The following is a 15,285-nucleotide window of genomic DNA, read 5'->3' as shown; positions in this document are numbered from 1 at the left end:
TGTTTGGTGAAGGAGATGTCATTATTTTATTTAGACTGTGACATGGTTATTGCTGTCTGCATTTAGTGAGGTTTAGAGTTCAAAGCAGAATGCTATGAAAAATATTTAGATTGGCAAACATGCAAAAATTTGTGGTTGATGACAAGGTGGTTGTGAGCAAAGCCTCTTTAGTTCTTAGATTAGCACTCTTGAAAATAAGCTGTGAGTTTCATAGTGACAACAGGAAAGGAATCAGAATTCTATATATTAAAAGCTCCAAGGCATAGCAGTGAAAATTCATTTAAAAGGAAGGCGTCTGAAAATACAGAGACTTCAGGTTACATGATGGAAAGAAAGGTAAGTCAGGAAAGTATTTCTCTAGGTCCAGCCATCTACTTCGGGGCTGCTGCATCTATGGTGCAGGGGGGCTAGCTGCATTTTAAATTGACCGCCAAACTTGGCATTGTTCACATGCACAACATAAGAGCTAATCTGCTGACACCTTGGTCCTGAGCTCCAAGCCTTCAGATCTCTGAGTGGTAAGCTTCTGTTGTTTCTAAAATTTTCAGTGTCAGGTAGTTTGTTACAAAAGTTCAGACAGGTTAGACACTGATGGTGAGTTTAAAGGCAATGTCTTATTTCTCAGGTTCTCTGTCTTTACAGAATCCTATGGCTGTGGCTGTGGGTAGGAAATGTAATTGCTACATAATTAGTTCATGAATTATTGACAACTGACTAGTATGAGATAAAAGGAGAAATGGCCTCCAGGTCAGGAAATCCATTTCATATGGGAAGGCAGCTATTCAAGTAAAATTAAATCAAGAGGTTGTCATTTTAAAGGCAAGGCAACTTCAAGCTGCTTCTGACTGCTTAAAACAAGCTGCAAGAGGAGGATGCATGTAAGGAGAGATTCCCCAGCAGCATGGAGCTGATGATGGGATACTAGATCTGACGGGGTGCTGGTCCTGACGGGGTGCTGGCTCTGATGGGATACTAGTTCTGATGGGGTGCTGGTCCTGACGGGGTGCTGGCATTGACAGGTTGCTGCTCTGACAGGGTGCTTACACTAATACAGCCCTGGAGTTGACAGGGTGCTGGTGAGTAGAGGGTGCTGGCAATGACAGGGTGCTAGACTTTTATAGACAAACAAGTGGTGGGCAGAAGCATTCATTGCATCTTCCTTCCTCCAAAACAGTTCAACCTCCATCCAGCTCTGCTTCTTTCCTTCCTCTACCTCCTTTCCATCCTTCTTTCTTTGACATATAGTCAGGATTTTTCTGAATACCTGAAATTACACACAAAATGAGTAAAATGTTGTCCTAGGCTTTTGAAAGCTGTTGATTTAGTAGGGACTCAAAAGTAGAGAGGTAATTAAATTTAAACAAATGTCTTAAGCACTATTCTAGAGGTTTGCACAACATACTGTTGTGTGCATATGGGAATGTGTGTGTGTGTGCGTGTATGTGTGTGTGTGTGCCAATTTGCTTGTATGTGGTACAAGTGGAATGTCCATATTAGCTTGCAGAGGATCAGGGAAGCTTTCAGAAGAGGTGACCTGTATATGAGCTCCAAAGAAGTAGGGTAATGTGTCTGGATACAGGTTTAATATGTATGAAACACAGGAAAAAACTATCAAAATCTTTAGGGCAACGCCTGCCTATAGTGTGAGAAAACCGCCGTGGAATGTGCTGAGATACGACAAGGGATGGATTTGGAAGGACCATCAGGACCAGTTCATGAAGAGTCTTGTGGATGGGGTCAGCAGTCCTGAGAAGGAAGTGTAGATTTTGAAGAATGTTATTAAAAAGGAATGCCTTAGTTAGGTTTGCATTTAAAGATACCATTTTTTTTCTGTATTGGAAGATTTTGATTTTAATAAAAACTTGCAAGTCCATAGGCCTGACTTCAGTTCATAGGCCATGACAATACCTGAGGTTTGGGGTAAAGGATAGGGTTCCTGCCACAGTCAGAATCCAGAATAAACCTTTTCCGTAATAGATAAGTTCAGTATTAATAGACACTTGTACCCAAGAAGAGCACACATCTGTATGACTCTAAACTTCTGCCTTTAAACTGCTCTGGCTCTAGGCTACACTATTTTAGGTGACAATGTCTTTTAAGCTTCATCACTATACACCCAACTCTTGGGCTAAGCACACATTTATTATAGGAATATTGAGAAGAGAACTATATACAAGGAGAGATCCAGAGGAAAACCTGCATGGCCATTACCTGTAGAACACGTGAGCAATACCCTAGAGATACAATTCAGCATCATATGGCCTAAGTGAGTGTGCTACCGTCCACACTTCAGTGGCACAGACGAAATGCTACATAAAATGTGACACCATGTTGAGAGCTAAAAATATATATTTTGCAAGACTGTACATAATACATGCTATATATGTTTTTATTATTATATGTATGTACATGACATGTAGGGGGTGTCATGGCACAGATATGGAGGTGAGAAGACGTGGGTCCCAGAACTTGGGTGGTCTGGCTAAGCCATCTTGCTGGCAATATATATAAAATTATATAGAGATATATATTCATATATGGTATAAGTACATGGAGGGAAGGATGAATACAGAACCTAGGTTGTCCATGGGGATGTAAAAGATAAAAGGGAGCGACTACAAGGTTAGACTCAGTTGATCATCATGGTCCTAGAGTTTGTTTGTGGGCGTGGGTCTGGGTGCTTGTTGTATAACTCAAAGAAACTGAGTAAATAACTAAGTCATAAACATAAGACCACCAAGCATGGATGTAAGCCTGGCAGAATTAAACTATTCTAAAGAAGCACTTGTGTCCCCCAATCTGATGATCAGACTATTAAAAAATGGATCCCAACAATGGGAATTCCTCCAAGACTCTCATACTGGGAGAAGAAGACTGAAAGCCTGCTTCTATTAAAAAAGGAAAATCCTGTTTCCTGGGGCAGAGAATATGACTCATCTTATCCAGTGCTGCAAAGAGTGGTCAAAACAGAAGGAAGATAATAAGAAAGCAAACAGATCATGATAGCATAGAGGGGCTAGGAGGAAATAGGTTAGAAAACCTGGAGAACAGAGGGGTGGAAGCCACTGGGCGAGAGCAGGGCCAGTACTGAGAGCTCAGAGACAGGGTCAGTCACCACGTCAGTGGATAGTATAGGGTTATTTGTTGTTGGTGCCTGTAAATCCTGCATGGAAGGTGCTTGGAGAGAAAAGGAGTCAGATTTTCACCCTGTGCTTCTAGAGAAGCCTCTGCTGGAATAACGGCATCAGGATCTGATGTCAGAATCTGGTGTCAGCTTCCCTCTATCAATGGTGACAGGAAGAGCAGGACCAGCCCTTCTCCAATGAGAAGAAAGCTGCCTTCTGCCCTGTGCTAACAACTGAGTCAGATTCCCATGTCATACTCACAGTCTGATGATGTCTGGTCCAAACATCTGAACCAAGAAATAGCAGGTGGTTTTCAAGAAGAGTTTTTCTAAGAAAAAAAAAGGTGAATAGAATGTACTTAATTGTCATAGTTTAAAACAGGTGTCAGTGTTTATGAATAATATTAAGACTGAGTGAGTAACAATTAATTTAAGTACTAGTTTCAAGTTCTGGTAATTTCAAAGTTACCGTGGCTATTAAAATTTCATACTGACTCAAGAACAATGGCAATGGGTTTTTGATCCTACTGCACGTACTGGCTTTGTGGGAGCCTAGGCAGTTTGGATGCTCCTCTTACTAGACTGGGATGGAGGTGGATGGTCTTTGGATTTCCCACAGGGCGGGGAACCCTGATTGCTCTTAGGGCTGACGAGGGAGGGGGACTTGATTGGGGGAGGGAAATGGGAGGTGGGGGTGGGGAGGAGGCAGAATTCTTTAATAATTAATTAATTAAAAAATTTTCATATCTAGGAGTTGGAGCAATGGCTCAGAGGTTAAAGGCACTGGTTACACTTCCAGAGGACTTGGGTTCAGTTCCCAGAATCCACATTGTGACTCGCAACCCCGTGTAGTGCCAGATTCAGGGGATCGGATGCCTACTTCTGGGCTCCTCAAGCATCAGGTACAGAGTGGTCCACAGACATGCACGCAGGCAAAATACTCAAACCCATAAAAAATAATCTTTCCCATTAAAGATTCTGCAGATGCCTGAAGAGCATTGGTTTGCTATAAAATTATAGATTTCATTTTCTTTTCTTACATCAAGACATATCAGAATGGTGAAGAGTCCAAGAATAAGAATGTAAAAACATATATTTCAGAAATAAGAATGTAGGAATAAAGAAATATAAAGTTGTAAGCCTAGGAGAATGAGAACAGACTGTCGGTAGCTTTCTCAGCAGCTTAAAGATTAACTACTAATATGGGTTTCAACCCATAGCTCTATTTACAAGGCTGAAGCATCTCTCTGCAAACCGAGAGCCTAACACCCCAGCCATCCTTGATTAACTACAGATATGAGCTGAGTCAACTTTTAGAAGATAGATATATGACCTCTGTGTTACGCATTATTCCTGCTACGTGAAACTGGCAGCATCAAAGGGGAGAGCACAGGGCTTCAGTGAACACTGCCTGGAAGTACCAAGGAAGACAATAGACTAAGTACAAACACTAGTTTAACTGAAAAACCCTGTTAATAAAGATCGTAAAGCACGGCATTGTGTATCTGAGTTTTACCTCGAGATTGTAAAAAATTCTTTGTTCAGACCTAATGCTTGGTGCCCCTGGTATAAAAAGGTGGCTTCAGAAACCTACTTTCACCATAGTCTTACAAAATCCATGTCTGGCTGTGGTCTCAGCTGATAAGCTTTTTGTGCCCCATGGAGAATTTTTATTTATTTTTATTTTTTCCTGGAATCTGGTTTCTGGAATAAAGTTTGCTTCTGGTTTATTTGACTTTGATGATCTGTCCCCATCTTTGCACAACCCCCATGGACCCAACAAATGGTTAGCTGAAATGGAATCTCTTTTCTTGACTGACAAGCATATCAAGAAAGAAATTAGGGAAACTACCTTTTACAATAGCCTCAGAAAATAAGATGTCTTGTGATAGCTCGAGCCGAGCAAGTACATAATTTGCATAATAAAAACTTTAAGATACTAAAGAAATGAATTGAAGAATACACTAGAAGATGGAAATACCTCCTTTCCTTGGTAGGATCGGTAGGAATAATATTGTGAAAATGGCCAGCCTATCAAAAACAATCTACAGATTCAATTCAATTCTCATAAAAATTTCCAGCACAATTCTTCAAAGAGATTAAAGGAAAAAAAATTTCACTTTCATATGAAAATACAAAAAGCCAAAGGATAGCTAAAGCAGTCTTGAATAACAAAAGAACTCCTGGAGGTGTCTATCCCAATTCCAACTGTAGAGTTATGGTAATTAAAAAAAAAGCCTGGTATTGGCATAAAAACAGACACATTGCTCAATGGAATTGAATTAAAGACCAAGATGTAATTCCACACACTCATACAACCTGATTTTTAATAAGCAAAAACGTCACATAGTAGAAAAGATGGCACCATCAGCAAACGATGATAAGAAAACAGGAGCTGCATGTGGAAAAATGGAAATCTTACATGTATCTATCACCTTACACAAAAATCACCCAGATGGATCTAGGACCTCAACATAAGAACTTGCTGGAAGAGAAAGTAGGAGATAGGCTTGGGCTCATTGGTCCAGCAAAGAACTTTCTTAACAGGACATTGATACCACAGACATTAAATTCAACAATTAAAAGGTGGAACCTTGTAAAGCTAAAAGCTTTGTGTACACCAAATGACAACAACATTAGAGCAAAGTGTCAACTTACAGAATGGGGAAAATCTTTGCTAATTACTCATCTGATTGAGGATTAATATCTAGAAAATACAAAGAACTTAAAATCTGCACATCAAGAAAACAACTCAGTTTAAAAATGGGGTATAGAACTAAACAGGGTTCTCAAAAATTTAAACACAAATGATTGAAAAAAAAATCTTCAATATCTTTAGCCATGAAGAAAAGGCAGATTTAACCCACTTTGAGATCGCTTCTTGTTCTAGTCAGAATGGCTAAGATCAATAAAACAAATGACAGCTCGTGATGATGAGGATGATGGGAAAGAAGAACACTTATTCATTGCTGGTAGGAATGTGAGCTGGCAAAACCACTATGGAAATCGGTGTGGAGGTTATTTAAAAACCTGAAAATTGATATACCATAAGCCCAGCTAGACCAAAGTATATACCAAGAGGGGCAATATACCAAAAAGACTTTGCATCTTGATACAGAAATAGCTGTTCACCCATATGCAGTGTTGCTCTATTCATAATAGCCAGAAATTGGAAACAGTCTAGATGTTCATCAACTGGTGAATGGATAGTGAAAATGTGGTACATTTACACAATAATATATTATTCAGCTATTAAGAAAAATTAATTTATGAAATTTTGGGATAAGGGATGGAACTAGAAACAATTATCTTGAGTGATCAACTTAAACCCCCAAAAGATAAATATTGGATATTTTACTTTATATGTGGATGTCAGCTTTTAGACTTTGGATGTGTGCATTTCAGTTTGAACAATCACAGAGGTTAGGTAGCTAGCAAGGGACCAAGGGGAAGGAGAGGATATTCCAAGGAAAGGGTAACAGAGTATTGTGCTATAAATAGGTGAGGGAGGAACTAGGTTAGGGGGATTAAATGGCAAGGTGAATGGAGGGCAGGACAAAAGAGGAAATATGGAGAGGAACCAACATTAAACCTTTTCTGAAAAGTCACATGGGAATCTACGATTGCAGAAACTTCCTAAATTATTTCCATATTTGAAAGGAAGGTAAAGGGAGTCACTGTATAGTAGGGGAGATGGAGCCCCAACTAAACATCTTATGCCACCAAGTAAAATTTCCAGTGACAGTTACATTTTGTTGAGTTGTTGGCCAAAGGGGTCCCATAGATTCTCCTCCAAACACCACAGGCTATTTCCAAGGTTATTGGTTATGCTCCATAACCTGATGGTAAGACTCGATTGGTAAAACAGCAATTCACCTATGCCATCAAACATGGAGAAATTGAGCTGGCCCCCAATGAAAAACTTAACTCTTACTTTGGTGTAGGAAAAGAGGAAAAAAGTAATCAATTTATCTCAGTGAAGAAACCTGCCTGCAGGACACACTGATGCAATGTGACACAAATGACACAATGTTGAGGGACTAGTCAGCCACCTTTTTAAAAACTGGATTTAAGGCCCATTCCATAACATAAAACCACTACATGGTAGATGAAGCCAACATTACATAGAGCATAGGCGTGGGGGAAGCCAGCATTACTATTGTGCTAAATAAATGTAGAAATAAAAAGACACCTAGTGACTTATTGCTATACACATTGAGTAGAGCACGGTTGGCAGAGGCTGCTCATTTATTTCCTGACTGCCCAGACCCAAAATACACAGAAACTGTATTAATTGCAATACTGTTTGGCCAATATCTTAAGTGTATTTCTAACTAATTTTTACATCTTAAATTAACCCATTTTTATTATTCCGTATTTTACCATGAGGCTTGTGGTGTACCTGCACAGGCGTGCGGGGATGTCTTGTCCTCTGGTGGCTACATGGCATCTCTTTGACTCTGCCTACTTTCTCTATATATCTCTATATATCGGTCTGGCTTTGTTCTGCCCTGCTGTAAGCCAAGGCAGCTTTATTCATTAACCAATAAAAGCAACACATATACAGACGCACCTCCCACATCAGAGCACCACTCAATACTCATGAATGAAACTTCTTGCAATAGATGGGAATTAACTCAGAGACCCACAACTTGACAACATGCAGAGTGAGAGAACTTGGAACACTCAACCCTAAATGAGATGTTTTTCTCAAACTCCTCCCCTCATCTATGAGATGGCAGAAAGATTGTAAGAGCCAGAAGTGGTGGGTGTGTCTGAGGAAACCGTCTTCCAGGGACAACAGGACTGATATACATAGGAACATGCAGAGATTGTGAAAGTACACAGGCCTGTACAGATTCAAGACAGACCAAATCACAACAAGGAGAAGGGGAAGTAGAAACAAAGTCTCAACCTTAACCAAAAAGCTATTTGCAATTGATACCTGCTGGGAAAAGGAATATCAATTTCCTCCGTTTCACTGGGCAGTTTAACTACTGGAAAGTTTAACCAGAAAGAGTTTCTCAATACAAAACAGACATTACATTGTGTGTGTGTGTGTGTGTGTGTGTGTATGCTGTGTGTTTGTGTGTACCTATGAGTGTGTATGTGCACATTTTGTTTTGTCATTTTTAAAAAAATCATATAGATTTTCTTTTTATAAGTTTGTCTTAATTTTCTTTTTTGAACTGTTTTGTAGTTTTAACTATTTTGTTTTGTTTTGTTTTGAGAAAGAACATGTAATTGCATGGGTAGTAAAGCAGCAAGAATCTGTGAAGAGTTGGGAAAGAAGAAATAAGAAGATCAAAATGTACTGTATGAAAAAACTAAAGAAAAATTTTAAAAGATATCTTTTAGAGTTAAAAAAGAATCATGGCTTGTATTCCTTTTGTTACTCATTTGAGGGAAGAGTTCAGCTCTTCTTTCTTCTTCTGGTTTTTCAAGACAGGGTTTCCCAGTCTGTCCTGGAACTAGCTCTTGTAGATCAGGTTGGTCTTGAATGAGAAGGTGCTGCTGAATAGAATCAAGTCTAAGCACACAGACAATGCATACACATGCCTATTAAGAAGATATCCTCTGTGCTGGCTGTTTTTTTTTTTTTAAGCAACTTAACACATTAGAATCATTTTACAGGAGGGACCCACAACTGAGAAAATGCCTCCATCATATTTGCCTTTATGGACTCCTGTAGCACATTATCTCAATTAATGTTTGATGTATGTGTGTCAGTTTGGGTTTTATTGCTGGGAAGAGACACCATGACCATGGCATCTCTTATAAAGGAAATCATTTAATTGGGGCTGGCTTACAGTTTCAGAGGATTAGTCTGTTATCATGGTGGCATGTAGGCAGACGTGTGGTACTAGAGAAGTAGCTGAGAATATCATATCTGGATCAACAGGAAGATGGAAGTAAATATCACACTAGACTTGGCTTGAGCATTTGAGACCTCAAAGCCTGCTCCCTACCTCCTCCAAGAAAGCCACACCTACTCCAACAAGGCTGCACCTCCTAATAATGTCACTCCCTATTAGCTTGTGGGGATATTATTATGCAAACCATCACAATGTGTAAGAGTACAGACTATTGTGGGTGGTACCACCCTTGAGCGGGTGTTCTTGTGGTATATAAGAAAGCAGGCTGAGGAAACCATGGGAAGCAAGGCAATAAGCAATGTTACTCCATGGCTTCTGCTTCAGTTCCTGACTCCAGGTTCCTAAAGTGAATTGCTGCCATGACTTCCTTTGTGGATTAGCTGTGATGTGGAACAGTAAATTAAATCAATCCTTTCTTCCTGCATTGTTCTGCACATATTGGTTAATGGCAGCAATAGAAACTCCTCCTGCCTTCTGGAAACACATGGGTCCATCTCACCACGTAACGTGTTAACTCCATTTCTCTGCCTTGTGGCCCTACAGTGGAACCCTAGTAGCTAAACTTAGATCTATAGACAGGGTTGCTGTCCTTGGAAGAAATGGAACCCTGGCAGAAAAGTTTATCTTGCCAAACTGGATCTCAAACTAGGGGACCTGGGTCTAGCTGGGATGGTGAAGTCACAACAGAATAAAAGTGGTGTGGTGGCTTGGGGAAAAGGCTCCCAAAGGCCCATAAAGAGTGGTATTATTAGTAGGTGTGGCCTTTTTGGAGGAAGTGTGTCATTGGTGATGGGGTCTGAGGTTTCAGATGCTCAACTTAGGCCCAGTGTCTCCCTCTTTCTGCTGTCTGCTGATCTGGATGTAGAACTCTCAGCTATTTCTCCAGTACCACGTCTGCCTGTGTAGTAACATGTTTCCCCCCCACCATGATGATAATGGACTAAACCTGGGAATTGTGATTCAGCCTATATTAAATGTTTTCCTTTAAAAGAGTTGCCATAGTCATGGTGTCTCTTGAGAGTAATAAAATCCTAAGTAAGACAATGTCCTAGTATGTCAATTTTCATGCTAAATAAGGCTAATTCTTTTCTATCAAAATAAATATTTATTAATGCTGCTTTGTGTTTTACAACAAGGCTGTGCTTTTGAAGTGGGCATTTAGAACCAAATTCCTCACGGATGCAGAGCTTAATGAAGTAGAGAACTGTACTGGAGCACTGCAAGTAGACACATGACAGCAAAGCAAAAAAATGTAGATGCAGTAGGAAGACCTCCAGAAAGACATAAAATGCTAAATTGGACTTGAGAAGAAATAGACAAATAGCACATAAATAAACTGATACAGTAATCTAAGATTCTTCCAAAGAAAACTCTAAAAGGATGAGAAAGCTCTACTAGTAAATTCTACCAATTCATCAGATCTCTTGCAAAACACAGAAGGGTTGGGAATTAGTATCAAAATGCATCCCTTCAAAAAATATATCCTAAATCTTTTATAAATATAACTCCAAAGATCTTCAACAAAACAATGCAAATCAAACCCAGCAATATAGGAAAAAATGCTGTACCTTCACCAAGTAAGATTTGTCCCAAGAATGCCAGGTGTAACATTTAATATCAACTATCATATTACACTACATCAATAAAGGACAGAGCTCATTTGATCATCTAATACAAGCAGAAAATATTTGACAGAACAGTAGACTTCTGCATAATACCACTTCCCCAACCTCCTGTAAAAGAACCTTACCAAAACCTAGCTAATAATAAGAGGGGAAGTCTTAATTTGGTAAAGGCTAGTTACAAAACTCTCCTACTAACATGTTATTTAATGACAAAAGCCAGAATACTTTCTGTATAAGATAAAGGAAAAACAGGAATGTCTGCATCACTGTTTCTACTCAATATTACATTGGACATTCTAGCCAGAAGGGTTAGTCAACCAAAATAAATACAAAGTATTCAGATTAAAAAGAACAAAAGAAACTATTATACAGTTGTTATCAACAAGTAGGTAGTAAATTCTAAGGAATCTATCAATAAACTATGAGAACTAACAAATTAATGTAATGACGTTACATGATACACAATCAATAATGCAAAATGAAGAATTGAGGAAATAAGAATGAAATTAAGAAAGCTGTTTTGTTTATGGTAGCATCAAAAAGAATTAAATACTTAGAAATAAATTTGACAAAATAAAAAAATAAAATCGACAAAAAATACGAAAGAGTTTGATGTAGAGTTTACACCTGTAGTTCCAGCACTTGCAAGCCTGAGGCAGGAGGATTACTACAATTTTGAGGTTAATCTGTGCTACACAGTGAATTCCAGGATACCTGGGCCACTGTATGAGACACTTTCTTAAAAGCATGCTAATATATTCTTTAAAATAATATTATTAAAGGAAGTTAAATAAAACCAAAATAAACAAAAACACATACCTTGTTGATGGAGCAATTAGTAATGGTACTAATATGGCAATATTTCTTAATCCGATCAACAACTTCAATAATCCTAGTTCATTTCCAAAATAATACTAATTCATCTGCAGAAATTTATCAACTGATTCTAACCACCATATGAACCAGAGTAGGTTTTTTTTTAATCTTTAAAAGAAAAACGAAAAGACTCAGACTTCCCAATTTGAAACCTACAAAGCTACAGTAGCAAAAATAATGTTGTATTAGAATGAAAGCCGTGTGGGCCAATGAAATAGAATTAAAGACTGGAAACCCTGAACACAATTATGGTCAAGGCATTAGTGTGCCAAGACAATTTCAGTGAGGAAATTTGACAAATGATACTGCAGGACCCAGGGCAGCCTGGCTGCACATGAGACCCAGGCTGCACCAGGTTCCAGGAAAAGCCCTAAACTGACTCTGCCCTGGAACAGACCATCCAAAGGAGATTCCTAAGGTTCCAACCATTGTAATTAGGATCACCTGCCAGCACACACCCATCGCTTTTCACCAGGACACACCTAGACAAATGTCAGCCAGTCCCGAGTCCTGAACCTTAAAAATCCCTTACACCTACCTACCTTTGCTACTATAAAAACCCGACTCCAGCTGAGCTTGGAGCTCACAGATCATTCCAATATGCTGGACACACAGAGAGTGTGAGTTTGCATACTTGTGTAAGTGTAATGATTTCAGCCACATAAGGCTGATACTTCTGGGTTCTGGAGCCATGAACGTGCAGAGGTGCCTGAATGTTAAAGGGCCCTGCATGATCCATGTGTGCTCATGCGTGGTTACATCCACAATGACTCAGCTAAATTCTTGTGTGCAGGCGTGAGCCCATCATCTGCGTCATCGGTGTATGACATAGTCACACCAAACCCCTGTGCACATGTGCTAGGTAGCTTTTAAAAAGCTGGATGCGCCCTCTCTCTCTCTCTCTCTCTCTGCACACGGATTCCCCAGTCCTGTAACGCCCCCACTAATAAATTCCTACGTAGGTTTGTAGCATGTTCCATATTTCCTTCTCTCTCGTGCCAGGTAGTTTTAGTAAGAATAAAGGTTCTTTGTGTTTACATACAGGACTTGGTCTCTAGTTGGTTTTGGGGGGGACTCTGTGATCTGGGCATAACAATATTCCAAAACCTGACAGCTTGTAGGTGGATAATCATGGGCTCTTTTGGGTTGAAGGAGCCTACAATTCTCTGTTTTAGATAAACAAAATACATAAGTTCACCCAGATGCAAGGAGTCTATAACCAATTTCTCCCACTCTGAGAATGCCTTATCTTGGAGTCATGGTGGCTATTTTGGGGAAATTTTAAATCAGACAAAATTATTCATTCTCTAGGTACATTGTAAGAGAATCAGAAACTCCCAGGAACTGTGAGAATGATCCCCCTAAAGCAGTCCTCAGAGAATTCATTCCCTGGACAATGAACAGCTAATTTAATTAGTCCCAGTACTTTGATTTATTGCTTCTTACAGTGGAAACTCTTTGTCAGCACAACCTCACTCAATTCTTATCTGTCTGTTCTGCCAACTAAATGCCTCTTCCATGCCTTCAGAGGCTTTGCTCTTCTCCCCACGTGTGCATCCTGACTTCCTGGTTGCAAGAGTTACAAGTGTCCATTTTCAAACCTAGTTCTTTCTCTGTACATGAAAGAAGGAAAGATTCTGTCCTTGAAAGCTTCTCCAATGACCCAGGGTCTGTGTGACAAGCCTCTCTTCCTCTCCAGGTTCTTCGATGTCTTAGCAGGGTTTAGAGCTGACATCCATCAGATTACCAGCTAACAGCAGTTTAGGGCAGTAACAGAAAGACTGATCAAGAAAAGGGAAAGGATCCTTGACTCCATTCTCTTGCTGAAGTGAGTGAAATGGTCAGAAGGCTTTAAAATTTTTCAGATGGATCCCAAGGTTGATTGATAGTAATGTTTGTCTGGGAAACAAAAAAGAAAGATAAAGTTCTCTTATCCTTGTTGACTCTAATGTCATGACAAGTATTAGTTACAGGAGTTTGGTAACACTCAAGGATCTGCATTTAACTGTTATCAGAGATCCATACACTTGAAAACTAATAAATGGACACACTGTTGCACTGTCTTTGGAGGCTAATTTTGTTTAATGAACAATTTAAGAATAATCAAGAATGGGTAGGTGAGCTGAATAAAATGGAATGGAAGTTTCTGGATGAATATTTAATATGTAATTTGATAATAAAGATAAATAGTGTAATGATCTGTCCTGTTTCTTTAAGAGACAAGCCATGTCCACTCCCTCCCCTTTCCATCAAAACAAGCTGATCTTCAGCTTCTAGTCTGAATCCCTTCTTTTTCTGTCTCTCTCTGTGCTCTTCCCCCCTGCCCCATCTCTCTCTCTTCCTCTCTCTCTCTCTCTCTCTCTCTCTCTCTCTCTCTCTTTCTCTCTCTTTCTCTCTCTCTCCTTTCTCTGCTCTTCCCCCTTCTCCCCTTCCCTTCCACAACCCACCAAATAAATATCTAACTTCACTCTGCATGGCATGCATATCCATCTCGGTCTCTCACCAGCCATACAGCTTCCTTCCTAGGACCTAGCTGCCTTTGTGGACCACAGTGGTCTCAGGACCTGCTGCCCACTGCCACCACTCAGGGACCTGCAGCATTGCCTGCTGTGGCCTTGTGGCCCTCTGCAGATTGATGCCACTCAGGGAACTGCAGCGTTTCTGCTGCTGCACCCCTTGGGGGAACCACAGCAGTTCATTTAAACCATTACAAACAGTACAATTAAAAATACGGCAAGCATATGAATATGCAGTTTTCTAGTAATACACAAATATATGCAACAAATGCTTCAAGGGGAAAATATGCTTGTCTATATCCAAACCTGAGTGAGATACAGCTCCCTCCTACTTAGCGCTAAATAAAAAGTTATGATAAGTGTTGAGAGTGAATAACAATTAAAAGTTTCAAGCAGTAGTAGAATGTGAAATGGTGCAGCTTCTCTGGTAAATAGTCTCAAGGTTCCTCAAATTATTTAGCATAGAGTTGAGACAGTTTAACCAGAATCCAGAAATTCTACTCCAACATGGAAACCAGAGAGAACTGAGAATATATATTCAACCATTGATAACAGCCTTGTTTATTCCAGTCCTTCAAATGCTCATTAACAGGCTGAAAACCTCAATGCTGATGTGTATCCAGTGGAATACTATTCAGATATAAAAAGAAATGAAGCTCTGATGCAAGTGATATGAATTTAATAAGTAAGACATGCTTAAAGTTATGCAAAAAAAAAACCCCACTGTGCCACTGTCAAAATATCAAAAGGACATTGACCACAAAAGACTGAATCTTGTATTATTCAGTTTATATAAAATATCTATAACAGATAAATGTAAAAGACAGAAAGTAGGTGAATGGTTTTAGGGGTCAGGAGGATGGGTATTGGAGCACAATAGCTAAGGGACACATAGTTTAAGCTTGTGGTAGTTTGAACAAGAGTGGCTCCTATAGCTTTATATATTTGCTGCTAAATTACCAGGAAGTCTGATAAGGATTACAAGGATTAGCAGGTGTGACCTTGTTGGAGTAGGCACGGCTATTTTGTAGGAAGTATGTTATTGGGGAGGAATTTGAGGTTTCAAAAGTCCATTACAAGCCCTTTCTGTATGTCTGTCAGTCTGTCTGCCTGCCTCCTCCCCCTCCCCCTTCTGCTGCCTGACTGTAGATCAGGGTGCAGAGCTCACAGCTACTGCTCTGGTGCCTTTCCTGTATGCTGGACTAACCTTTGAAACTGTAAGCTAGCCATTAAATACTGTCTTTAATAAGCATTGCCTTGACCATGAT

General features: G+C 39.6%; 1 protein-coding gene across 1 annotated transcript in view; it reads right to left on the bottom strand.

Moving 5' to 3' along the window:
• Positions 1-15,285, bottom strand: part of Aoah (acyloxyacyl hydrolase) — a 180,208-nt gene that overhangs the window by 136,281 nt on the left and 28,642 nt on the right. The window contains exon 3 of the mRNA XM_057787663.1: positions 3,387-3,453. Within this exon, the coding sequence (XP_057643646.1) occupies positions 3,387-3,453 (67 nt within the window). The remainder of the gene's footprint in view (positions 1-3,386; positions 3,454-15,285) is intronic.

The sequence above is a fragment of the Chionomys nivalis genome, chromosome 13 (genome assembly GCF_950005125.1).
Source record: "Chionomys nivalis chromosome 13, mChiNiv1.1, whole genome shotgun sequence".
Taxonomy (NCBI): Eukaryota; Metazoa; Chordata; class Mammalia; order Rodentia; family Cricetidae; genus Chionomys; species Chionomys nivalis.
The sequence above is the reverse complement of the archived record's forward strand: the minus strand, read 5'-3'. Positions and strand labels throughout refer to the sequence as shown.